The sequence below is a fragment of the Cygnus olor genome, chromosome 10 (genome assembly GCF_009769625.2).
Source record: "Cygnus olor isolate bCygOlo1 chromosome 10, bCygOlo1.pri.v2, whole genome shotgun sequence".
NCBI classification, from domain to species: Eukaryota; Metazoa; Chordata; class Aves; order Anseriformes; family Anatidae; genus Cygnus; species Cygnus olor.
Window position 1 is genome coordinate 4,243,663 of NC_049178.1, and position 26,685 is coordinate 4,270,347.

A 26,685-nucleotide genomic window follows, 5' to 3' on the forward strand; every position below is an offset into this window, starting at 1 on the left:
TGGTCTCAATATGGACCTTTGAGGGACACCACTTGTTACAGGTTTACATTTGGCCATGGAAAGCTAATTAAGCCAATTCCTTGTCCATCAAATAGTCTAGCCATCAAATCCATATTTCTCCAGTTTAGAGGCAAGAATGTTGTGGGGAACCATATCAAAGGCACTACAGAAGTCCAGGTAGATGAGACCAGTTGCTCTTCCCTTGTACGCTGATGCAGTCACCTCATCATAGAAGGCCGTTGAGTGAGGCATGATTTATCTTGGCTGAAGCCATGTTGGCTGTCACTAATCACCTCCCTGTCTTCCATATGGTAACTTCCAGGAGGATTGGTTCCATGATCATACCAGGCACTGAGGTGAGGCTGACTGATTGGTAGTTTCTAGGGTCCTACTTACTGCCCTTTAAAAATGGGCGTGATTCTCTTTTTTCTCTAGCCGCTGGGGACTTTGCCTGACTGCCATGACTTCTCAAATACGATGAAGGGTGGCTTAGCAACTACATCAGCCAATTCCTGAAGGACCCTGGGATGCATCTTGTCAGGTCCCATGGACACGTGTGTTCAGGTGGCCCTGAACCTGACCTTTTTTTTTACGCTGGGAGTGACTTTTTTCCCCCAGGCCCTACCCTGAGATTCAGGGACTTGAGATGTTTATAAGTAAAAATAAATATGCAGCTTTAGAATAAACAGAGTTCGTATATATTTTAAAAAATGTAAGTTTATACACACACACACGTATATGGTAAAGCTGGATATAAAAAGGATAGTGATGAGACTTTGCATACTGTTTGGAAGCCAAGAAACTCTGATGTGACTGTGCTTGAACTAATGTGCTGAGAATGCAGCTACACTAAAATACTGCCCTGTGAAACAGCTGTGACTGCACCCCTTTGAGATTTTAATAGCTTCAAATCCCGCAAAAAAGCATACATATAGTCCTAGCCAACTATAGCTGTTAAAAAATAGAAGGGAAGCATGTTGAACAATTAATGACTTTCATTGTTCTCAAATTCAGGTAAATGAATTGTGAGGTACTACAGAAGTTCAAGTGTCTGCAAGAAAATCCTGACCTATTTACAGATTACTAGAGGTGTGCTGTGCACAACCTAGGGATTTTATGTATACCATAAAGTACCATTATTTATTATTTTTGAAAAAAACATTTTTAGTAATTTTTACTGTAAATGTATTTTCAGGGGATGTAGCCGTGAAGATACTAAAGGTTGTAGATCCAACCCCAGAACAGTTCCAGGCTTTCAGAAACGAAGTGGCTGTATTAAGGTGAGTTCACAGTTTCTTTGCTACATTTTATTTGATGGCACTGTATTTACCTACTACCCCTCCTTTAAGCCATCTTACCCAGTATTCTATGTTTGATATGCAAAAAAAGCAGATCTCCAGAGAAAAACAACAGAAAAGAGAGCATATGGCGATACCTCTGAATACTATTGTACAGCTGTGAGACACCAGTAGTAACTCAGTGGTTCTTCACTACTTCTGAAATTTGTTTTTTTCAGATAACTAATACTAACATCCGTAGTCCTTCAGGTCACATTTGGCATGTAATAGCAGGTGAAGATTAACAAATTCTGCCATAATGCTCATCACCAGACAGAATATTCAATCTGTACCTTTTTTAAATTGCAGCATAATTCCCTGTTTATAGTTCTCTGATCCATGTAACTTTCCATGTATTCTGCTTTCAAAAACTGGTATTGTAATGTCTAATTGAAATTAAAGTAACTAATTTTAATACTGAAATTAAGTAACTAATTTTAAAACTGAATCCTGTGACTGAACCTGTTAGAATATACAGGAACTATATTTTTCATTTGTTAACTCCTTTACAGGTTATAATAACCCTTTAGTTTCCTATTGGGATTCAGTCTTCTATTTTAAGTTGTCACTTTTTCATAGCTTTCAGGGAGATTTTTATTATTCCAGTCACTTAATCTAATAGCACTTGCAAGTGTGACTGTTGGTTGCTAACTTCAAAAACCCTGAGTTTTCTTGACATCTTTCTCTTAAACGTTGTTCTTAAATAACTTCCGTGGAATTAAAGGGAAGTATTTTATCTAAAAAGAAAATCAGCTAATTTTATTAAAAAAAAAAAAAAAAAAGGCAAACAGAAATTAGTGACTGTGGCATATTTTTATTATTTTTAAAAACAAACTTTACACATGCATCTACTTAAACTGTTTTTGGACTTGAAAGCTGAAATATATGTTCCTTCAGATGGGAATGCATTTTCAAAAGAACTTGAAAATGCTTTTTGTAAAGATATTAATTTCTTTTTTCTGCTCCTTCCTATTAGGAAGACTCGGCATGTTAACATTTTGCTCTTTATGGGCTACATGACTAAAGACAACCTGGCCATTGTTACACAGTGGTGTGAAGGAAGCAGTCTGTATAAACACCTGCATGTTCAAGAGACCAAGTTCCAAATGTTCCAGCTCATTGATATTGCTCGGCAGACAGCACAGGGAATGGAGTGAGTAGGATCAATAATGGTGTCTGTTCTTATCTCTTGGAATTACGTTTCCTTTTCCTTCCCCAAACCTTAATATGTAACCTTAAAGCTATTGCTCCGAGATTTTAATATGTCAAGCTGGTGTGCTGAGTCAGGAGTTAGTGTCTGTGTACAGATGGTGTGAACGAAGATTTGTTATGAATCTACATAATATTTCAGAACTTCTTAAACACTATTTAAATCTTTGCCACATAGTTCTAAAAGATTACGCTCTGATCCATATCAAAGGACTGTTAAGACTGCAAAGTTAAGTACTCAAATGAAAAAGGTTTTGTGCAGCCTTAATCCAGCACTGTTGTATGCATTGTCACTTTCTTTCATCTAGGATTTTTCTGATAGAATCTTGTCTTAATTCATGTTAGACCACTAGCCACTAAGAGTCAATGTTTCTGTATTTTATCTACATTGTACCTTAAGGTCTTACTGAAAAGCAGTAGATGAGATCATATTCTAAACTTAGAATTATTAAGTTCCTTCTTTTTTTCCCTGTTGTTGGAGAATATAGGGACTCTGAGTGTATAATAATGCAAGTACAATTTAAGACAGGTCAGACAGAAGCTTTATCAACTATGATCTTAGTGAAAGAACATTTGGACAGCATCTTCCCCTCTGCTCCCCTGTTCTTTGCCAAGTGATTGCAAAGATCTGATCAATATACTGTTAGAGGGAAAAAAGGCAATAGGGAAAAACAATCATGCTGTTAACAAGGCCAACTACTCGGTAGGGTTGGCCACCTTAAGTAGCTTGTTAACTGCCACGGTTCTAGCAAGGAGTCAAACAGTGTGACAATATGGAGAGATGGTTCTTGGTGGAGCCTGTAGGAATGGCAACCTCAGTATTATCTTACCTCAGAAGCAAGAGGTTGGAAATAATCACACTGATAGCTTTTAGTTGAAAGGAATGTTCTTTTAGGTAAAATAAACTTCTTAGACCTCTCAAATCTTAAATAATAATTCTACCACCACACAGTGTTACCATAACATTGCAGTGCTTTGGTAAGCACTAATTAATATTGACAGTACTTATGTGAGATGAAGGGATGGTTCTTTTCATTCTACAGTGGCAGATCTCACACACAGATAAATCTTGGAAAAGTTCTCTAGAAGTCTGAGTAGAAACAGTAACCACCTCAGTTCTATTTCAGACCAATTAATATTAGTGTTCATAGCATAGAAGATGCTGACATTTGCTGAAGCTGTCAGTGCTCATCTGTTTTGTAAGTCAGGACCCAGGTTTCCAGTCTGACACCCAGCAAACCAGGAACATATATTGTGACTGCAGATTAAAACAGTTTGTGAAAAGTGAGCCTTAGCATAGCATGCAAATTTCACGAATAAGAGGATGGCATCAGGTTCTCTAGGGCATTATTACGTTACATGACAACGATGCTACTATTTCTCTTCTTGAGATTTATTTATGTTGCTTTCACTTTCTGTAATGCTGTAGCTTTGTAGTTGACTAGCACTTGCTACATTTCTCTTTCCTGTAAATTTCTCTGTATCCTGTAAATTCACTAAAGCAAGAGATTATGAGCGTAGTTGAGTATGAAGTAAACTGACAGGGTCTACCAGTAAATGAAAAGGCCCAGTTTATACAAACAGCCTCCGTTATGTCACTTTTCTGTTTTTTCTTTCGTAGCTACTTACATGCGAAGAATATCATCCACAGAGACATGAAGTCCAATAGTATCCTTTCCTAACTTAATCTCACTTTAACGTGAGAGTGATTTGTTGTTAACATGGATCTTCTGGGGGTTTAAAATAGCTGTTTCAAATGTATATAACTAAAAATGAATAATTCTTCTGGATGAGTGAGAAGATACGTTTAGCAAGGACTTGCATAGAAGGTATGTGCATGCTTACTGAACTGTTGTTATAAAGATGAAAAAAGAGGTGCAGCAGTCATGGTCCAGAAGTGTCTTATTTTAATTAAATGGTGTTTATGCAATATATCTCTATTAGCTGGAGGTTACTGTAGAGAAGTGCTACTTGATGGGGGGATGCGTGTGCATACCAATGCATATGTACACACGTTGGCCCCATGCTGTATCCTCTGTATCTTTAGTAAATTTTAAACATCTTCAGATGACTGGCAGAAATGAAGCCAAAAATCTTAATTTAAACTCAAGAAAAGGGGACCTTTTACCAATATGTTTCTTTCAAAAATGTAAATTTAGTAATGCATGCAGAGTACATACGTTGTGAAATGATGTCTTTCACCTTTGAAAATGTCTGCTTTTAAAATTGCTGAGAAGAGAACTTACTGAGTTAGCACATGGGTGGTAACTTCCTTTCCTAACATGTGAACAGAATGTTTTGCAAAGGTAATTATTAAAAGATAGGTCAAATCTAGTAGTTCCATAGTTAAGGAATTTCCCTTTTCAGTTAGGCTAGAAAAATAATCAGTATATAGGAATTTAGTGTATAGGTTAGGACTTTGTGATTCCTCGTGATGGTAACCTTGAACTATGAGTCTGTTGTCTGTCATGATATTTCTGAATCATCTTTTCAAATTTAAGACATTCTTAAATGAAATTATAAAATTATTTCTTCTTAAAATAATCCAAAGTTCTAGCCTCTCAATCTTTACAGACAAACCTATTAAGCAGATAGATTACAACTAGTGCAGACCTGCATTTTTCCAGTTGAAGTAGTTAGATCATGGTTAAATTTCAGGAGATCTACCAGAGGGCTTTATGTAAATAAGTTTATTTTGATATTTGTTTTGCAATAGTTTTTTCTTAGTTTTCTTTTTTTAGTTGTGATGACTTCTGTGGTGTTTCTCTGTGTCTCTTGACAGCATTTACTTAAGTACCTGTATTTGATGTCAACAGTTAATTTCTATAGTACCTTGTAAAGAAGATAAATATACAAATAACACTAAAACATATAGTCTTGTCTGGTCCTAAGTGTTAATTCTGTAAATACAGATGCCATGAAATTACTTTTTCTCTAAGATACAATGCATAGTAGGCAAAACAAAAAACCAGCACTGTTCTTGGATAGTTGACTTGTATTTGTGAGGACCCTAACCAGATGCTTTGTAATCATGATAGAAAATTCAGCATTATTTACTCAAGTTTTCTACAGAATTTCTTTAACGATTGTTCAGATATATTTCTTCATGAAGGCCTCACAGTGAAAATAGGAGACTTTGGTCTGGCAACTGTAAAGTCCAGGTGGAGTGGATCACAACAGGTGGAACAACCCACTGGTTCAATCTTGTGGATGGTGAGCAAAACACTGTACTGCTTCTTGAATAGTTTTCTTTCATTCTGTTAAAGTACGTTTTGTCTGTTGAGCACTAAATTTTGGACAAAGCTTTAAATCTAAGTGACGATGTATGCTGTTAGTACTGCGTAGACATTTATTCCAGCTGTAGGACAAGTTAAAATTGAAGAACGAAGTGCTGAGGTGCTTGATTGTCCAAAGTACACACCATTCACTGTGTGAATCTAAAGGTTTTCCTCTTGAATTTTTGGAGCTCTAAACATAGAGGGTAAAGACAGAGCTGTCGGTGGAATTGCAAGGAGTTGTTCCAAGAGCAGAGGAGAGTCTTTCTCCTGCAGTCATCCTACGTTTCCCCTAAAGGGCTCTTCTCACTGGAGAACAGCAGCCTTTAATCTGCTTAATAGTGGCTTTGGGGGAGATCAGTGAGATGCTGTCTTTATCTGTGTTCTTCATCATGGCCTCTTCTTCCCCTGCGCACTGCTACGGACTCGGTGATATCCCACCTCGTGTACTTGCTGGTTACACATTCAGCAGCTTTGTCAGGTGGTTGGGCAAAGGATGGGAAGTGCTCCTTGAAGTGTGGGGAGGAGCACAAGTCACCTTAGGTGCTCGTATGATGCTTGATACATACCAAGATGGAGCTGTGAGGCCCACTGCTGGTCCTTCCCTTGCATGAGATTGCTGCAGGAAGTTTTGAGGCAGCTCAGAAGCGTTGTAAGTGAATGTGTGTGTGGAAGTTCTCAAATTCTGCTGGAAATTTGTGGGGTTTCTTTCGAAGTGTTATTGCAAAGTCCTTGTCTGAGAGGACTTTCCCAGTGATTGCCTTCATGTTTAATTTCTGCGAGAACTTAGAAGGCAGTTCCACAATTTTCCTTAAAAAAATCATTTGGAAAAAATCAAGCAACTTTTCAGGTATATGACTTGAATAGAGTAAATGGAATAATTGAACAGTGCCAGTTACCAAGTTAAAAAGCATCATTAAAATTATACAAGGATCTCCTGTTTAGCACCAATATCCCATAAATGTGCTGTTGAAGTTTCACTTGACCCATTTTTGTTAATACTGTACAATTTATTTAGATTCAGAATGTCGCTTAATTAACAGTATTTTGTAGCTCCCAGGTAGCAACACTTGTGGTATATGCTTCAAAGAAGTATTACCAATTAGAAATGACTTGCTGAGTGCTACGTATTTGTACATATTAAATCTTCAGATCCTTAATGCTGAATGACTTGCAGGTGTTACTTGAAACAGGTTTTCCTTTTTATTTTTTATTTTTTAATTCCTAGCAGCCTTCATTGTTACTTGGGTGTTTGTATTTTGAGAAAAGGCAGGAAGTGTTCATTAAGAATACCAGGATACTTGGCCAAGATTTGTTTGTGACAGAAAATGCGCAAAGAACCTAAACCAAGTTACAAAATCAATGTTTGTTTTTTGTTTTTTTTTTTAAAAAAAGCTCCTTATAACTTCCAAAAGATACTTAAAATTAACACATAACAGTATGCCTATATACATAAAACAGCTTGGAGGGAAAAAAAAATGCATTTTTTGCTTTTTGCACTTTTTTCATTTTAATCAGTTACAGACCATCTTGCTGACTTGTCATTATATATAAAGGAGATCAATTCTGTTTCCTTGAAAGTTGATATGATCTGAGTTTTTGTCGTACTGTGGTACTTTTACGTAGTGCTTTGCTCAGTAATTCTGAGGGACTTCTTTATGGGAAAAAATCTTAGTTAACAGGAAAGATGCTTTGATGGTTTATGCATTGTTTCACTAAATCAGTCAACATTTTTTTGTTTTTTAGCATCATAATTTTACTTTGCTTTGCAAAGATGAGAGTGCTCTTGCATTTCTTCCATGATCTTCAATATATGCTATTTTTTATTTTATGTAAATGTTTTAGTATCAATTTTTCAAGCAATTTAGTCTGTATGACAATTTTATATTTAGGCCTCTATTACTTGCCTGCTCAAGCTTTTTTAATGGATAAATAGATTGAACGTGGTTAAATGTTTAAAGTAACAAAAGAATTTGGGAGCATTTAGGTTTTGTTGGAGAAAGGATGTGAGTTCTGTTAACAGAAGAATAAAACTGCATGTCCATTTGAAATGCCTACTGGTATCACGAATGCCCTGGGAACTAGTCCTTGAAGCAGGTGGGGAAAAGGTCTCTTTTCATGCAGATGCTCTAACCACTGGTATTCTTTTTGCTTCCATATTGCCTGAATTATTTTCTTCAGAAGTACTTTCTCGTAAGTTTAGGAGAAGGAGCAGAAAAATGTTCTTGTGCCAAACTGCCTATTGCCATTGACACTTCCTGAAGTGTGAGATAGGGGCTTGAATGCTTCCGGGTGGAAGAGAGCATCGATCGGTTCGTGTAACTCATGGCAGCGTGCCTGATGTAGAAAGGCTCTCAGCACGGGAACTCCTCATCCTCCTTCCCCAGCCCTGGCTGTCAGCAGAACCGGGGGGCGCTGTGCCTGTGCCTGGTTGGGTGTGGGCTGAGGGCCCTGGCTCCTCTGGAGCCGTAGCAGCAAGTCTGCTGGAAGGAACCTGAACAGTTTAGGCAGCACAGCTTTAGGCGTTTTTCTTTCTGTATTTTTTTTAAGTCCATTATTTGCACGTGTGCGGCTTGACTTGCAGGTAATATTTTGGAACTTCATACACAACAAATAGCATTCTTGTCCGGCAGGTGTCTTTCCCTTTTAACATCTATACTTGTTTTAAAACTTAAAACTGGCAGTGAGAAAATCATTTTCAGTTGTATGTAAGAGATAAAGGAAAAAAAGCCAATATATATTGCAAATATAATGGTAAAATGCTTGTTGAATTCAATTGTTTTTTTGTTTACACTCAATTGTGTGTGTGTGTGTGTATATATATATATATTTGTAAGATGCAGAATAACACTGACTGAACTTAGGATACCTCAAGATCTCTGAGTTTTACCTTTGTTCACTAACTATTTCTGAACTCCTCTGCTTTCCATTGTACCTTCCACTTGTCTGTTTCAAAGCTCCATTAATACTTTTAATTAATACTTTTAATACTCCATTAATGCTTTAAATTTGTTTCTTTTCTCCTTCTAAAGGCACCAGAAGTGATACGGATGCAGGACAGTAACCCGTTTAGTTTCCAGTCAGATGTCTACTCCTATGGAATAGTATTATATGAACTAATGACAGGAGAGTTGCCGTACTCCCACATAAACAACCGAGATCAGGTAAGAAGCAATCTTCAGAATACTGCACTTTATTTCTAGGCATGATTTTTGACTTTTCCTAAAGAAATGTAAGATAAGGACAAATGCAAAACACCAATTGGAATGTTGTTTACAACATAGTTTGTTTCAGCAGTAAATCTGTGTAGTTGAATATTTACTTAAATATTGATAATGACAGTTACTCCAGAAAAAAAAATGTTTATAAATATTTTAAGTGCCCTGTGATTTAGTCTTCATGAGGTTGTATTCTTACCCAGTCAGTTAACAGCTGAAGAGGCACATTAAGGATTGAAACCTCAACTGTGTTCTCTTTAGATGAATGTTTTTTTTTTGCTTAGCAAGTGTAGAGTTAATTCATTACTGAAAACTTTTTTTTTTCTGAAGGGCATGAACTTAAAACTCCTAGATCTTTTTGATCACCGTTTTGCTGATCCTCAGTTTTTTTGTTGCTTTGTTTTTCGTTTGTTTGATTTGCTATGTTAAATGAAGATCTAATAGTGAGCTGGGGGGGGGGGGACACAAACCACTGGTTTTGCCCCTATTGTGTTTATCATCTGTTCCAAGTAGGAGAAGCCAGTTCAGTTAAAGAAGTGTGTTGTTATTTTAAAATCTGTCTACAAACTGTGATATTGGAATGTGTTTTAATTCATCATATTGAAATTCTGTGCAAGCTTTAATGATCAGTACTATCACAAAACATGTGACACTTACCGCTCAAATAAGTTTTTTTGTGAAGGATGGAATATAGCTTGGGGAATTTGACCTTATTTTAGCAACTTTATACGGACTTTTTTTGGAGCTAACTTAACTTGAAGAAGAAATAATAGCACAATTAGTCCTGCTTAAAAACAAAAGAATAACCCCCCTTTCCCCTCACTCCCCCAAAAAAGGAAAAAAAAAAAAAAAAAAGGCAACTGCGAACAAACCAACCCCCCTTTAACCAACAAAACGTACACCATTTTATTAGGTGATAGGCTTACCAGTACTTTGCAGTTAGCTATTAAGGTTACTGGAAATCAGATAGAATCTCAGCGAATACCCACTAACTTGGACTAAAACAGAAAATGTGTTTTCCAGCACTATTTCTTAGTGTTTGTTTTGAAAAAAAACCACTAAACAACCCTCTTTTCCTTTATGCTGCAATCATTATGATTAGTCATTATGAGCTCTTTTCCACTTGATAGCTGTACATCGGCTTTTGCAGATATATTTTACTGAGATACCTGAAAATACAGCTCTAGCGACCGATGAAGCTGTTGTGCCAAACTGTCTGCTTGTAACTGCTCAAGTTGAGTGAGGATCATTTGGCACTTGTAGACTTCAACTCAAGGAAATTGCTGTGGCACATACTATGTCCTGTTCTGTTCTAAATGCAGCAGTGCCTTCACTTCTTGGAATATTATAAACCACAGTGTCACTCTAATTACGTCCTACACTGTACAAGAGCAAGACCATTGTTTCAGTTAACTGATTGGGACAAATCTACATGGTGTGCTTTTTTCTGTGCTGGTGTGTTTGCCTGTGGTGCTCATGTTTGATCATTTTGGTACACTAGAGCTTTCAATCAGTGAAACAACTTTTACAGCTTTGGTTTTCTGCTATTTACTTGTTCTTTTTTAGATTATTTTCATGGTTGGCCGAGGGTATGCTTCTCCAGACCTCAGTAAATTGTATAAGAACTGCCCCAAAGCAATGAAGAGGCTTGTAGCAGATTGTTTGAAGAAAGTTAGGGAAGAAAGACCCCTGTTTCCACAAGTAAGTGTTTGTTTTTCTGCAGATAACAGTCTCGAAGTATTTTATAAATAGCCATTAGCACACAAAACATTCTAGATGGATACAAGCCTTGGTTTAGAAACTGAAGGTAGATGCAGGAATAAAGTGCGGCATGCTTCCTCTTTTTGTGTTTGTTCACATGTACCTTTTAGCAACCCAGCTCCCTTGTGCAGTTTATAATTCTGATTTAAAGGAATTATGTACAAAATCATTAAAAATAATATGTGTGCTGACTGAAGGTGCGTTAGACTGACATTAGAACTATTTGCTTGCAATACCCAAACCATTTCAGAGAGAAGCAAAAAAAAAATAAATAAAATTGTTTGTACATTAATTTCCCTCAACCCTGCACTGAAGTAGAGACCATTCCAATTTTCCTTCCCCACAACTTTGTACAAGAAAATAAAACTCACTAGGGGATTTAAATTCACGTGCCAGTTTTCGTTATTTTTAAAAAGCATACTTGACCCTTGTTCTGTCACTGTGAGGATGATGAAGGTACGTTTTTTGTACTCGTTAAATACCTGGAATTGAATAACAGCAGATTTTTTAAAAACATCTTGCTGCTACATTTAAGTGTAACTTTGGTTGTTGAAAACCTTTCTAAATTTGGTTATCTAAACAGATGATTAGGCAGAGGACGCAGTTCTTTCCCTGTGCAGAAGAAAAATTCTTTTCCCTAGGTAAATTTGCATATTGATTGTAATATCAATGAAATAACGAGACTTATCCTTCCCTCTTCTGAGACTCCCCGTAGCAATAAAAACATACGGCAGAGTTCAGTTGTTCACACTGGCACATTCCCAAAGTATTCTTTACAGTGTCTCTACATAATGTATTGTTGTTCTTAAGGAGATGCTTAAAGCAGAGAAGGTGCTTATCAAATGAAGGTGTAAGACTTAATTAGAAAGAGATGCAGCTCTAACATCTCTTTTCATTTTATGTGCATTTCCCTCAGATACTGTCTTCCATTGAATTGTTGCAACATTCTTTACCCAAAATCAACCGGAGTGCTTCTGAACCATCTCTGCATCGTGCAGCGCATACAGAGGACATAAATTCGTGCACATTAACATCCACAAGACTACCCGTTTTTTAGGATCGTGCTCTCCTTCCCTTATTCTCTCCAGTGATGGGAAAGAAACAGAAGTAACAGAAGTTGTGCTTTTAATGCCTCGGTGTACAGGATCAGTGCCAGCAGGATTATCCGCATCCCAGTTTTAAGAGCAAGCTGCTACGGATGTCTGCAGTTCTTATCCTGCAGGGACACAGCTCCACATTGCCTTTTTCTACAGTTTCTTTTACTGGGATAGTTAACAGACTATAAATCAAGAGGTCTATTACTATTTTTTTAATAGATGCACTTGAGCCTTATTTTTCCCATACACAGAAGAGATGGATGTTTCTTCGGCAGTGTTTCTGGATTGATTTAAATCTGCTGATAAATTGGTATTTTTTACAGCAAAGATGGCTCGACTTGGCATTTGAGGAAAGATAATGCGTTTTGGTGCTCTTTGATTGCTCCAGGCCATCTGCCACTTCAAGTCGGGGGAGTTTTGCTGGAAATGGGTATCTGCAAACAAGACTGAGGGAAGAGGAAAAAAAAAAAAAAAAAAAAACTTTGTGGAAATCAGCTCCTGCCTAAGAGCTTTCATCAAGCCAATGAAATAAGTTAAAATGCTAATTCAACACGAAATAGTTTTGCAATAGTTTTGCACATAGAAGACAAACTCTTGCAAAGGAATGGAGTATATTCTAAACTGTACTGCTCAGAGAAGGAAGCTAGCCAGTCTTGCTATGGTCATCCTCGGTAACTTAAGCAGCTTATTTTGGTACTATTGACTTGTTTCTTGCAGCCCAATGAGGTGGTAAGTGCAGAAAGACAGGCTTTTGTGGCTGATAAAAGGCTAATTAACAGTATCAGTATACTTCTGCGAAATGAGCATAGTTTTCATCCCATCTGAAGCTGTCAGAGATGCACTATCAAGAGGAAACTGAGCATACACAGTTTTTCTTGCTGATTTGGGTTTTAATTTTGTTTTTATTGCTCCTGAGAAAATGCATTTATTGTAAGCCAAGGTTCCTCTGATTATCTTATTTTAATAAAATAAATTAAATTTTAGGTTTAAGATTCAATGTCATCATTTAATATAGTAAGCAATAGTTCTGACACACACGTGTAGATCTGAAAAGTTCAGAAAAATAACAATAATTTTGAGAAGTTCTTAGGACAGATACTACTGTACCAGTAAAAATGGTAAAAACAGGTAAAACATACTTGATATGACAACCTTTCAGTTTCTGATCACTTGCATTACAATATGGTTTTTATTCTACTGGAATAATCTTTCAGCAGAGTCTACTTTTTAACGTACCTATACTGATACACTATCAAGCTACTTAACTGCACCATTTTTGCTCTGTTTCATCTTCTGTAAGCCTGTTTTTTTGCTTAGGTAGTGCGTGTTTTCTCTTGGCTGATATGCAGGTGACAAGAAATCGGTGGTTTAATCTAAGAATTACTGATAAATAGCATTCTTTTCAAATATGTTCATTAATGGAAGCCAAATTTCCATTCTTGGGATTTTATGTGCTTTGTAAGTATGGGGTTTGTATCCACGTACAAGGTCTAGTGAGGAAATGGAACCACTGTTATCTCAGTCTAAACTGCTGCCTCTAAAATTTGTTAGGCAAAATGGAGATGATTTGTTTTGCCATGAATTTTGACATCTTCCATATGCAACTCATAACTGCCTGTAATGTCAAAATAGACATTTCAGCTTCTAATTTTCAGCAAGCAAAAACAAAAAAAAAGAAAAAACACAAAGCAATTATGAAAGAAAGGAATCTGAAGTACGTAAGCCAGAAAGGTACTACCATAAAAATATTTAGACTTTGTCCTCAGAATATCAGCATAACATTATTGCCTAGGGAATAATATTTCCACCCTTATAATTGAGAATGATGACAAAATTCATGTTTAGGACATGTTTAGAAAACAGTCCTGTATAGTTCTGCATGCTTTTTATTAATGTTCTTGATATTTAAACGTAGCCCTCTCTAAATGTCCTTTGTCTCTCATTTTACCTTCATTTTAATTTGAAAAAGTTTAAGAAGGATAAAAAGAAGTGGAAAGCTGCTCTTACCTTAGCACTGAATTCCAAAAGAGGAACCATTAACTCCTAATTTTTAAAAACAGGTTATGTATCTCTGGAAAAACTAAAAAACATTCTTGATAAAAGCAAGAGGATTATTTTGAACCAGTATTAGGTGTAGCGTTAGATTTTGAAAGCTGTAAAATGAAGAATTTAAAAAGGTGTGAGTTTGTCTTACTGCTCTTACATTAAAAGTTCCCTTTATGTAATCCCTAGGTAGTTTTGAAAAACAAGTTACCTTTTTAAATTTCAGATTTTTGTTTTCCCAGTTTGTTTTCATGGAGCAAAGTAAATCAGGAATGTCTTGTTTAACTTTAAGGTAAAGAATATCCTCTCAATTGTTTTTTTTTTTTTGGTATATGTCACCACTGAAATATTTCTCTCTAAAAAAAAAAATGCAGGACTGGCTGAAAAAAGCTTCAGCAGTGAGGCTAAAGGGTGCAAGTATTTTAGGGTAGAAAGTATGGCTGGGCTGGAGCTCCTGAATATTCATCTTACAGAACTGCATTGCTCTTAGAGGTACTTATTTTTCTTCATGTCTGTAATTAATTAGTGATGAAGAATTATATTGTAATATGACATACTAGATTAAGACCATCACTTGTGCCTTCAGATGCCAGTTCTAAAAAGGAAGTTGAAAGGTAAGTAGTTATACATGTTTACAAGCTAAGGACTAGCTTCACAGTAAGCATTGTTAACAATTAGTGTGGAAATACGCAAAAGTTACGTTTCCTAGATCACAACAGAGAGCAAGATTTGTCTGTGCAATTTGAGGGAACTGTTAACCAGCAGAGAGAGGATTTCTCCCTCTTCTGTTGGAACCCTTACAGAAAACTAGTACTTTTATCCCAGATGCTTCTCGGATTTAGTTTTGACCCAGAAATGCCAAACAGCAGATGAAGCAGGTAATCCTGGAGTAAGTAATCTGGTACTATTTTAAAAATTTTGAATACCAGATCAAGGTTCCTGCTGTTTGCTTTATGACACTGACACAGATTCTAGTTTCAGATCATCAAAGTAGTGCTTGAGGTGCCGTGCTGAGACAAGAGGTTTTTTTGCACAAATGCCTCTAAATATACTTTGTGTCACAACGATTTTTGTTGTGTCAATAATCACTTTTCCTGAAATGTTTGTCTTTAAATATTTTCTACACTGATGAGCAGCCTTTCAAGGCCATGCAGTCTCATCATAAAGGTATCAGTAAAATTAGCCCTGTACTTCATTTTAAAATTGCATGCTGAACTTGCTTGGGAAAAAAAAAAAAAACAAAAAAACTTTGCTTGTACTCAGTGTATTAATGCTCAGCAGCCATTTAAAAGCCATTCACTAGCCATTTAAAAGATAGTCCAGACCAAAGTTTAGTTTAACTGCAAAGTTAATACAAATGACTTAGCAGAAATAACCTCTTACAAATTGCACAATCATACTGTAAATTACTTCTGCTCAAAGTGTAATTAAAAAAACAGAACTTAAAGTTAATCATAAAGCTTCTGCAACTCAAACATGAATTAAATTTTTAAAGAAAAAAACAATTCAGTAACAATTCAATTGGCTCAGAAGATATGTGCTTTAATGTGTAACTTCCCGGCCCTCTATTATCAGTGTTGCCCTTAATCAGAAAAGGCAAATCAGCAGCTGGAGACAGTCCTCCTACAGAACTGCCACACTTAAAAGTAATAAATGTTGGAGCTTCTCCCTGTGCTTTTAGTAACAGCATCTGCTGGCTGCAACTGGGGATGGAAGGTACATGGAAATGGGGCTGAGACTCAGAAGGATGTGTCTCAGAATCCAAGAAATACATGGAGATGGAAAAGGCTAAATATCTACTCCCCACACAGTTAAGATAAGTAGTGGTTAAAACTAATTGTTTCTTTTGTGACTGAAATTATTTAATGTTGTATAGATATGAACTGTAAGATCACTGATATAAAATTATTTAGTTACCTCATTCAATTTTAGCTACTTCATTTAACCTGAATCAAGGTTTTCCCTTCAAGTTAAATACATTTGGAAAAAAAGTTATTACTGTTGCAATTAATACTGAAAGTTATCTACTTATTATGCAGTGTGTAATATCCAGTTTGTGCTGTAAGATTAATTTAGCTGTATGTTTTTAACTCCAGTATTAGTACTACTGCTCTCTGCCTGGATATAGTACAATTGTATTTGCTTTACAACAGGTGCTCCAGGAGGCATTTCCTGCCACTATACACTTCATTATTTTAAAACAATGGTAGGAACCGAACTTGTATGGTCGAACTTGTATGGTCTTCGACAGACAGGCAGCGTCCATGCCCCATTCCTGAAACACTCGCTGTAAGAATACAGAAAACTTTTTCTGAATTCTAAGTACTTTGAGGTATAATGTATTAGCTCTTAAATCCCTTCTGTAAGAAAGGAGAAGCTACACACATCATAATTCCTAGTGGGTTTTTGTAGATACACGTTTTAGTTGATTTAGCAGGGAAAAAAAAGCACCCTAAACAGCTTTAGCAACAGTTATTAACAGCTTATGCTTTAAACGGCAAGAGAAGAGTCATATTTAACATTACCACTCAATTTACAAGACAGCATACGTTAGGCCAAAGAGGAAGAGAATCCTCTTGGTATTAAGGGATTTTTTTCCATGCAATCAGTTTAACTTTTTAAATATATTTTAGTTTTTCTGTTGCCATACAAAAAACTATCTGAAAACTTTACCAGGACTGCACAAGTAAACCACAGGGCACATTCATTCTAACTGTGCTGTAATAAGTAAAACCATCGCTAAATAAATAGCTGGATTGCTACCAAAGAGTGCACCTTTAGTTGCCTTTATTGAGAAGTAGCAGAATCCTCATCAGCCCCAGAAAGGTGCATGAAAAGTTCTCCAAGTTCTGTTACTTGATCATCTGTGCTGGTCACAGTCCTACTTTCTCTGTCTTCAATAAAGTCCCACAGACGAACGGAATTGAAGAACTGTGATAGAAAAAAAAAAATATCTTATTTAGCTTGACATAGTTCAATTAAAATATCTTCCTTTATCAGTCCTCTTTCCTCATTAAAAACAAAAAAAAGCTGAACTTGAGACTTAAAACAGCAATATTTGCTGTTAATTCAAGTGACAACTAGTCTGTTTAGTGTTACTGTGTAAATAATAGTTTATGTCAGACTGGGCAGCATTAATGAGCTGTATCTAATATCTAAATAGTATTAAAATAATTAGGCCTGTCTTGACCATTCAGGATGGCGGCCAAGGCATGATGAGTTTCTGAGAAGGCTTTAGCCATCTTAGCTGGTCTCAATGGTAGCTACTTGCAGGCAAGTGAGAGTAGTTTTTAATTGTACTATAAGTGAAAGCGCTAACTGGTTTGTTTCTTTGTAGAGAGGTCTGCAATGAGAAGCACTGGTTAAAAAAAGATGAATTTTTGCTATTAAATGAAAGGTGCCCTCTCTCCCTAACAACAAACCTCTGCCTCAAGGAAAACTGGGGGATGTTTTCTTTACTTCTCTTAAGGCCATGCATTACACAGAACACATTTAAGTGGTACACTTCAGTCATTTGTAATTGAAAACACTTTTTGAATGTGGAGTATTTCCTTACCCTCACAGTCCCCTCAGAGCTGAGCTGTTTCCTTGGTTTTTCAGGTTCAGCTCGTGTCCCATCTGGATAGGCATGAAGGTAAAGACACTTTCCTCCAAATGGACAGGTTCCTTTCCCTTGTTCAAAGTACTTGCAGGGTTTTTTTCTGATTCAATTAGAAGAGAGAGTTATTGCCTTCAGTGAGTTTGGAAGCAGATAAGAGTTCATTTTCCATGGCTTAATTATCTCATCGTATTCCATGATGCAGAGTACTACTGTTAAATATGAGACCAAAACTCTTGGTATGTTAATTGGTAACAGTTCAATAGATGGGAAAGAAAACTAAACATGAACGAAGAAATACATAAAAGAGCAGCATCATAAGTTAAAGAATAATAATAATAAAAAAAAATCTTAAGATACTGGAAGTGAAGGACGCTCAAAGAATGCCATCCATCCTGCACAGATATGTTTTCATTCCCATGAACAAAATCTGTCGCTTTCTACTGCTTAGTTTTTATGAACCAGTTCCTCGCATCATCTCCTTTAGAAGTTCCGTGACAATACTTTATTAATTTAAGTTTCCATCAGCTTTGGTGTTCAACTAAGTTGTTCTAGTGACATAGCATTTTTCTTTTTTTATAAAGGCGTTACTAGGGATGGGGTGGAGTTTGGTGTGTTGTTCTACCATGAAAAATATCTGAAGGTGAAGCTACAGAGAAATTGCAACTGAACTTATATGCAAACTTAATATGCAAATAGTGATGAAACTGAGCTCTAAGTCCTAAATACAGCCTCCTAAATAGCAACTGAAGGGAGAAGAAAGCTCAACAATAATAAGAAACAAACACCACCACAAAAAAAAATCAGGCCGTGCATTAAAAACTGAATTAATTTGTCTTGGGTTAGAACACAAGTGATCTGTGACTTCCAGTTTTCTAAGTTTGGCTTGTTTCTTTCTGTGCTGGCATATGAATCAGAATGGGTTTGTGCTGGGACGACCCCCTGCTCTGAGCTCAGAGTCCCCTTCAGTGAACATCTTCTTAGTATTTTTTCATTCTGTATAATACTACATCCTCAAACTTAAACTGACTGCCAAGAGATCTATTTGTAAGACCTCTTTGGTACAGAGATGCTTAGGTACAACACAACACATTAGTCTTAGCCAAACACTTAAAGCAAAAACCATTTTTGTATTCTCAAAATACAAAAGCAAAAGCCAAAACCAAAACCTAGCTTGTAACACTACCTGATGGTGCTATTCCAATAAAACAAAAGCTTGCCTTACTTAGAATGTGCGGTCATTTAAAAACTGCCTAAGCCAAGATATTGAGCACAACTTACTACGCTCAGCACAAAGTCCTTCAGGATTAAAGTGAAAAACCACACCAGCAATAGGGTATTGAAAACTAACAGTATCAAGAACCTCAGTGTAAAGTGATTAATTTTATTCAAGTATTTTGCCTGACTGTAAGATAAAACAAGAAGCTGGATTAAAGATGAATTAAAGATTTAATGGAGTAGTACAGCTTTCAGCAATTCTGCTGCTAAGTTATAACAACACTTCAAAGACAAATCTTCTCAAGTAGCTGAAAAGCTAGTAAACAGCTACAGCTTTAAGTTAAACCTATTTTTTTGTACTCCAAAGGGCAAGTTTTAAAAGTTAGTGCATATCACAAAATAAAGCTGCACAACCTTTAGCAAAATAGTCATGACTCATTTGGGTCAAGCATAAATCTACTTGTTTCCCTTTAAAAGGGTGAGCAATGAGATAAGTTAATGGTTCCTTATTGTTCCCTGAACTAAGTGACCTGTACATATTCCAGGCAAGCACAGCTTTGCAAAGCTGCTGTAAAACAACACTTTAGCAGACCTCTCCCAGTGCTCCAATCACTAGGCAAATCTTTATTAGACAATAAAGGGAATGGAGTGATGTATTTTCCATTTCCAGTAGCCATTACAAAAGACTTGTGAAATTTTGAGCCCATATTTCAAGATAGTATCACAAAAATCAAGCTTTCCTTCCTTATTTGTTTTCTCCATAACTGACAGCCTTCCAGGCAATTACGTCCAAAGGATCAGCAGAAACTGCACAAATCCAGTTTTGGCAAGTGAAACGACAAAGCCTCAGCATTTCAGAGCACAATGAGTTTGAGCAACTTCTGATCTGTAACTACAACAGACCCTTTCACAACAGCTGAAAAGTTAAGCTAAACAAAAACGGTGTGCCGTTAACAGAGATTAAGAGTTATTTACTGAATGGTTTGTAATCACCTAAGTATCAAAATACAGGGATTTTAATTGAATAAGTCTTAGTGTATCTTAAGGACAATGTAAATAATATCTGCGGTTAATGAACTTACCCCACTCCCTGCTTAAATGCTTCAATCAGCTCATTCTTCTTCTCCTGGTCTTCTACCCAATACGCACTGGGGATGACAAACTCTGATATCACACGGCACTCTGGACAAGACCTTAATGGATCAAGACAAAGAAGGAATGCTTTGTTACTTTCTGAAAGCGATAGTCAATAAATTAGCCCGAAACTGCAGGCTCCTGAGTGAAAGGGCGACAGTTAGTCACACGGATGCACCAGACAGCTTCACGGGTTAGTACAGCACGTACGCACATTTCTTATTTATTTCAACTGAAATAATCCAAAATGGCACAGTCAGGCTTGTGCTGCCTTGCATTTGTTTCAAGACTTGAACAAAAGTGATAGATATTTCCTGAAGAAACATGGCTAAAGGCCCAATACACAGAAATAAACTAACTGCTATGAAAGTGCTGCGGCTCCCATACAGCAGAAAGCCAAAGCAGATGAATAAAGGAAAAGGACTGTCCCTAAGCCTTTTGAAATACGAACTGAAATCTACAGCTCTGTTGAGTTGTTCATTTAGTGGTTTCACGAGATGGATTTATTCATTAGGAACTAAGATCAAGAATTATATAAGCAACTTCTGATACCCCAAGAAGCCTAGGAAAACCTTTATAACCTGGTACCTCCCTGTAAGTCCCATAAAAACACCTCGTGTCTCTGCAGGCAGTGCTTTTGAAACTAATCCAAGTCCGTCATTTAGAGTAACTATACAAAAAAATGGTATGCTCACTATTATGAATAATGTAAAAAACATTTTTGGAGAATTTGTATTAGTACCTAATCACACCCAAACCTGATTCCAGAGCACTGTTTCTGCAAAAAAGCCACAGTCCCTGTTGTAACCAGAATGTCTCAGTACCTGTCTAATGAGCTAACTTTCACTTCAGTGAAATTCATAATGAAAGTTGTCCAGGAAAGTCTATTTTGGCAGCAGACTGAAAATATTTCCCTCCTCTTGCTCAGCGTGCTTGTATCTTGAAAGAGTTTTCAAAGAGATTCTAAAAAAAGGAAATTGCCCTAATTGGATGTTTAAAGTTCTTTCATCTAAGGAAGAATCTGTTTAGAATATGTTTTTTACATAGTTAGAAGATGAAGGCATTTACTCAGATACAAATGTGTGATTAACGGGAGGTTTAGCTTGAGTAAGCTATATTTGAGAGAAGAATGCAGTAATTCAGCAGATACATAGGAAGGAGTTACTGTTTTGCAAACAGGTTCCTGTGAAGGAAGCAGGGGCAGAAGTCAACTCAGCTATTCTGCAGCTGAATGTTTGCACTTTGCCACATTGTCAATGCAGTGAGAGAGGGTTAAGTTAAAAAGGGCCAACATGCTGAGCTGCAGCATGCAAGTAAACTTACCTGATGTCTTCTACCTGGACGTGGAGGTTGATCTCATCTCACAGGCATAATCTGATGTCTTGCACTTTCCCAGCACTTTGACCAGGATTTTCTGAGCTTAGATCTTATTAATGGTTAGGCTAATATTTACAGCTAAGGAATGACCACATTTATTTCCAAATCAAGTCAAAGCACACCGGAGAGCCCATCTCACTGACACAGGCCACAGTACGACAGTCTAGTTAACACAAACTTACTTTATGATGGGATTCTCGAACTGCTTGGCACATCTCCACTGCCGGATGCAGGACAAACAGTACGTGTGATTGCAGTTGGAAAGGATCCCAAACCTCCTCTCAGAGGCTGATGGCTTTTCATATACCACTTCCATGCAGATACTACACACTTTGTCCTGACTTGCCTGAAAGGCAAAGGCCTTCTCCATGTCATGCTCAAATGTTGCCATGCACATCTGTCACAGGAGAGATGTCACTGGTTATTGTAGTCCATAGAGCAGCCTGTTCCTTGTAAAACAAAAGCGTCTATGACAGGGATTTGACAGGAAAAACAAGGTACACTGATTAAGAGCATCATTGCTACCCTTCGTAATCATTGTTTATTTTTAATTACTTTAAGGGCGATCACATAACTCGGCCCTCCGATGTTCTCTGCAGCTTCAGAAGTATCAGAAGTAAGGCTGCCTGAACACTTGCAATTTACACCTGCCTGCATCTGTCATGGAACGGGTATCACACAAGGAAATGCTTCAAATACCCCTAAAAATCATCTAATTCAGGGTCCAGAATGGATACCACACTCAAGATGTTACCCTGTTTGTTACTAAAGCCACCCTCTTCATTCACCAGGTACTAAGCTCTATCCTAGATAAGGAATTAATCTCTTATTATGGGCTTTCCTACAGCATCTCATCATGGTATCCCAGTACTGACCCATCAACCGATTTACAGCACTACAGGGTGAGCTGGTGCTTGTGCCTGCATAGCTTTACCTCTTGCTTGCTCAGACATCAGCAGGCTGCCGGGATGGGAATTCCTACAATAGCACGTTTTGCAAGTATACGCTGGGAGCGCAAGAACTGAGACTCCGACCCCTCAGATTCTACTCCAGGCTCTGGAGAGACCATGACTCAGTAACCACTAAAGCTTGTGGTCTTTCTCCTCCTCAGCCTTGAAATGAAAACTCCTGTTCCTCACCTGCTCTGACCTAAATCTGGAGGCTGGGCACGGGGAAGAGCAGCCTCTTAAGGGCTTCCTTACCCAGCCAATGCCTCATCCAGTCCCCCCAGCCTTCCTACTTAAAGTTCATCTCCAAAATCTTTGTACTCTGTTCAGTCTGTCCCTGTTTCACACTGTCCCGAAATCAGCCCTGAACAAGCTGGGATATTTGAAGAGGTGACTCAGCAGACCAGCAGGGTGGTTGCTCTAAGACAGCAGTCTACCATTGAGGCCTCTTGTAAGCTACCAAAGACATTTTCCTGGTAGAGTTTTAGGGTCTTCTGGTCTCCCAGAACTGCAGGTAAGTTTCTCATAAGGAGGAAAAGGGGAAAAAAAGAAGTTGCTGTATAAAGCTATTTGCACCGCTGTTACGAATTAAGTCCTAGATACTTAAACAGACCTCTGTTAGAATCATTGTATAGCCAGAAAAGCCCTTTGGAACAACAGGCTATTCTACATAAAACATCTTTGGATTTTAGATCAAACAAACCCAATCTTGCAGCAAGCAAAACAAATCCAATGCAATTTCATGTTACTATTACCATCTCGTGAGCCTTCCTCTGTTCTTGGTCAAAAGGATGAAGTACTTGCAATCCACAAATCTCACACACGTCTCCATGCAGGTAAAGGCAGCGATCTCCGAAGTGACACGCTCCTGCTGCAGCATAAGGACACCACTGCTCTCCATCAGCACAGGAACTTCCAGCTGCAGGATCTTCCAGTCCACTGCAAATAGCTTCCAGATACGAATGGGGCTTCATTTCTACGTTATCATTTTTGTCACTGCAACACACCACATCACTTGTGGCACTGGGCTTCTGCCTTTCTTCATTCAAGCCACTCAGATCTTATGAAAAAGAAACATATTATGAACAATACAGGATACAGCACAAAACCTACTCAAGAAGCTTCCTGTACTTTCTTTTCAAGCAACAGCAGTTTGGTTTTTTTTGTTTGTTTTTTAGTTCCTTCTCGATGACATCTTCTCATCCTTAAGCCTCTTTTGCTCCCAAACTGCACGAATTTTCACAAACGAATTTCAAGGTCTCTCTCTATTTACAAGCAGGATAAAAAAAGCAGGATAAAAAATCCTCCCATTTCACATAAGGGCAACTGGCCCGTTTGGTGTGACTGTGATAAGGGGTAGGAACAGTGTGCTGGCAACAGGGGGCCTCAGCTCCTGTCCCTGGGTGCGAGGCATGGAGGGACATCTCTGGGGCTTGTGTTCCTACGCACTGGCACAATCCTCCACAGAGTGGTGCCCTGGCACAAAGCAGCCAGGTTTCTCACCATTTCAAATGCCCTCTCATTGAGAACAAAATGCACAAAAAGATCTGACAAGCGGGGATATTTTAACAATATTCCTGACCTATCTACCAAAAAATCCACCCCAGACCAAAAACCCCTTTCAGGGAACACCAGGTTAAAAGCAGGTCAGTTAAACGCTGTCACTAAAAGGTACTGACAGGCACAAGTGTTTACAGGAAAGGGGACTCATGAGTTAGGAAGCCCTACAGCATCCCTCTCCAGCTGTCCATGAAATTCAAGTAACAAAAAAGGTGAAGAAATATCCAACTCCCATAAAGATCAGAGGATGACACCATTGAAGACGAGCACAGAACCACTCCTACTCACTTCTGTCCCGGAGCACTAGTGTTTTCTTTTCCCGTTTGCCAGTCTCACGCAGCTTGCTCTTGATTACCGGTGCGTTGGACTCAGGAGGATGGCGAGGGCTGTGCAGCGCTGCCGATGTAAGGGGAGGTGGCACAGGAGCTGCTGCACCCCCTGACGCAGGAAGTCTGGTGTGATCATATCTACAAAAGAAATGGACAGAGTAAGTGGTACAAAAGCTAAACCAGGGGCACAGCAGAGGGACAGCTCCCTCGATGAATTTCCCTGTCCTTTTTGTAACAAAATAAAGCTGAATAGCCACTTTAGCTACCTTTTTAAAACAAAAAGTTAAAAAATTAAAAAATTAAAGGGTTGTTTTAACAAGTTGACTGAAATGTTGACTCTCTTTCAAGGCCAGACTCGAAGTTTCTCAGTCTCAGAAAATGGATGCCTCTGAACGCACACCTAGATTTTCTTCTCTAGAGACACCAAGCATAGCTGAAAGAACATTATTCATGTGCATATTAAATCAGATCTTCGTCATCTCCCCACACAAACAGGTTTGCTGACATTTCTCAGAGAAGCAAAATTAAAAGATGTGCAGTAAGGACTGACATTTTTTGATCTTGTTTTCCCCTTCCAAGCAGCAACACTTAGACTTCATGCTGCCACACTACAGGCAGGAGACGCAGTGTTTGTGTGCAGGATAGGGAAGGATTCAAGACACCTGGTAAAATGATGGAAACACGCTTAGCAGTAGAACAGGAGCAACCAGTGCAGTACAGAGGCTGGTCCAGCTAAGCCACAGGCACACCTGAATACTACCGTGTTACTGCTGAGAACAAAAATATTCTCCATATTCGTTTCTGGTCCTGTACTTAGCACCCAGTTTTGCCATACACATCAGTAGGTTATGTGCATCACGTGCCCTCAACTGTCCCAAAACAGCTGGAGCAAAACAGCAGCATAGGCTGCAGCTGTCCTTGCGCTCCTTGCAGCATGCCAGGTGCTCCCAGTGAGCAGCACAGCCAGCAGCCGCGTTACAAACTGCCAGCTCCATCTAAGCAGTTTATGGGAGTCAGGCAGCTCACTAATGTTTGGCTTTCTGTTCCAATCCTGATACCATTAACAATACCAAAGAAAGGATCGCAGAAAAAGCTATTACAAACATAGTAACACCTTGAGACCTCCAGCTTTTGTCAGGTGAATGTGCAAAACATATGTTTCTTATCTGTGGCTAGAATTTGTCTGTGAAGGAGCCCCAGGCTGGTGGAATGTAACTACACTCACCAACACACAGCATTTACTGGAGGATCTCTCAAGGAGCCTTGACCAGAAGGCTGCAGGAAAGGATGCAAAGCTGTTCACTTTTCCCACAAAACCTAGGGGAACGTGAAAAAAATGCACTTTGCTCTAAGAGCTGAAAGTCCTCAAAATTCTGCATTAGGATCTGCGTGAGCACAGCTGTAAGCTCCGCCATGCAAACCAGCACAACACTGCCGAAACACGGCCCCCTTCCAGGCACTGTGGTAACATGGGAAGCAAACCACACTGCCAAATGCCATTTCTTGTGAAGCTGTACATCTGAAGTTCTGTTTTTAGTATTTAATAGTTCTCACAGTAATAAGAACGGCGTGAAAACATATGGGAAACCTGGAGTTTAGTTTCTACAGGATAAGATCATCCCTGAAGCTAAGACATTGTCAAACTACAATACTGTATTCATGAGCTGACTTTAGCAGTGGGAGACAAGTTTCATCATTGCTTGATATAGTATTTCATTCTTTTTGCTGTTCAGAAAGTCCCATCTTTTCCTGATCTTCGAGTCCCTGGGGTTTAAAGCCGAGGGCACGCGATTACTAGCCCCGGTCCCTCAGAGCTCACTGCTCCAAGGAGAAGGCCGGCTCTTTACCTGCACCGCGCTCCGTAGGCACACTGTCCCTTCTGGTAATACTTGCAGATAGTAGATGACTTGCTCGTGGCCAAATCATGCGAGAACAGGCACTTGTTTCCCTCCCGACACACTCCTTGCAGGTAGTACCTGGGGGGGAAGCAGTTCAGCGCTCAGGAATCCATTTTGTGGGGACGAGCCCGGCAGCCGCTGCCTTCCCCCGGGGCCGTTTCCCCCGGCCCCTTCCCGAGGCCCCCCCTCCAGCAGCGGCCGGGCCGACCGCGGATCCCCGAGCTCCGGGCAGCCTCGGGGAGGGGCCGGGAGGAGAGGGCAGGGGGCGCCCCGCGGCCCGGCCGGGGGGGGGGGAGCGGCGGGGAGCGGCCGCCCCGACCTCGCCCCGGGCGGCTCGGCGGTGGGGTGGGGTTCGGCCCGGCCGCGCGGCGCTCACCTGCAGGTCACCTGCTTGGTGCTCATCGCCGCCCCGCCGCCCGCCCCGGTTCCGCTGGGCCGCGGGGGAAGAGGCGGGGCCGGGGCCGCCTTCCCGGCCGGGCCGCGAGCGCCGCTCAGCGGGAGGGCGGCGGCAGCGGGACGGCGCAGGCGGCCATGGAGGTGGCCCCGGAGGCGGCCGCCGTGGTGCGGCTGCGGCACTGCGGCGCCGCCATCTTCTGCCGCCGGCCGCCGCCGCTCTGCCCCGCCTGCGGCCGCCCCCTGCGCGGCGCCGGCCTGGCCGCGGCCCCCGTGCGCCTCCCCTGCCCC

General features: G+C 39.2%; 2 protein-coding genes across 5 annotated transcripts in view; one reads left to right on the top strand and one right to left on the bottom strand.

Moving 5' to 3' along the window:
* Positions 1–12,880, top strand: part of RAF1 (Raf-1 proto-oncogene, serine/threonine kinase) — a 27,332-nt gene extending 14,452 nt beyond the window's left edge. For both annotated transcript variants that reach the window (XM_040568880.1, XM_040568881.1), the window contains 7 exons: positions 1,196–1,280; positions 2,314–2,490; positions 4,168–4,214; positions 5,641–5,759; positions 8,854–8,985; positions 10,606–10,740; positions 11,717–12,880. In XM_040568880.1, coding sequence (XP_040424814.1) covers positions 1,196–1,280; positions 2,314–2,490; positions 4,168–4,214; positions 5,641–5,759; positions 8,854–8,985; positions 10,606–10,740; positions 11,717–11,857 — 836 coding nt within the window. In that variant the 3' untranslated portion in view covers positions 11,858–12,880. The remainder of the gene's footprint in view (positions 1–1,195; positions 1,281–2,313; positions 2,491–4,167; positions 4,215–5,640; positions 5,760–8,853; positions 8,986–10,605; positions 10,741–11,716) is intronic.
* On the bottom strand, positions 11,912–26,612 carry MKRN2 (makorin ring finger protein 2). Of its 3 annotated transcripts, XR_005822994.1 has the most exons (10): positions 26,378–26,533; positions 25,951–26,079; positions 24,063–24,241; positions 22,970–23,274; positions 21,450–21,664; positions 19,839–19,949; positions 17,497–17,641; positions 16,716–16,871; positions 13,905–14,050; positions 11,912–12,343 (listed from the first exon to the last, which is right to left on the bottom strand). XR_005822994.1 is itself a non-coding variant. In XM_040568887.1 (9 exons), exons 1-8 carry the CDS (start codon positions 26,401–26,403, stop codon positions 16,728–16,730), a joined length of 1,254 nt encoding a protein of 417 aa, XP_040424821.1. In that variant the 5' UTR covers positions 26,404–26,533; the 3' UTR covers positions 11,912–12,343; positions 16,716–16,727. The 3 variants fall into 3 exon arrangements, 2 of the variants coding, with proteins under 2 accessions (XP_040424821.1, XP_040424820.1); XM_040568887.1 differs by lacking the exon at positions 13,905–14,050; XM_040568886.1 differs by lacking the exons at positions 11,912–12,343; positions 13,905–14,050 and having other exon boundaries at positions 16,711–16,871; positions 26,378–26,612.
* Between the last annotated feature and the right edge of the window lie 73 nt (positions 26,613–26,685).

Bases quoted from the DNA above. Each gene is read 5' to 3' on its own strand.
- MKRN2 (XM_040568887.1), bottom strand. From the start codon at position 26,403: ATGAGCACCAAGCAGGTGACCTGCAG. The intron at 26,080-26,377 runs GTGAGCGCCGCG...CTTCCCCCCCAG, and splicing joins ACCAAGCAGGTGACCTGCAG to GTACTACCTGCAAGGAGTGT. The intron at 16,872-17,496 runs GTAAGGAAATAC...TTTCTATCACAG, and splicing joins GCTCTGAGGGGACTGTGAGG to TTCTTCAATTCCGTTCGTCT.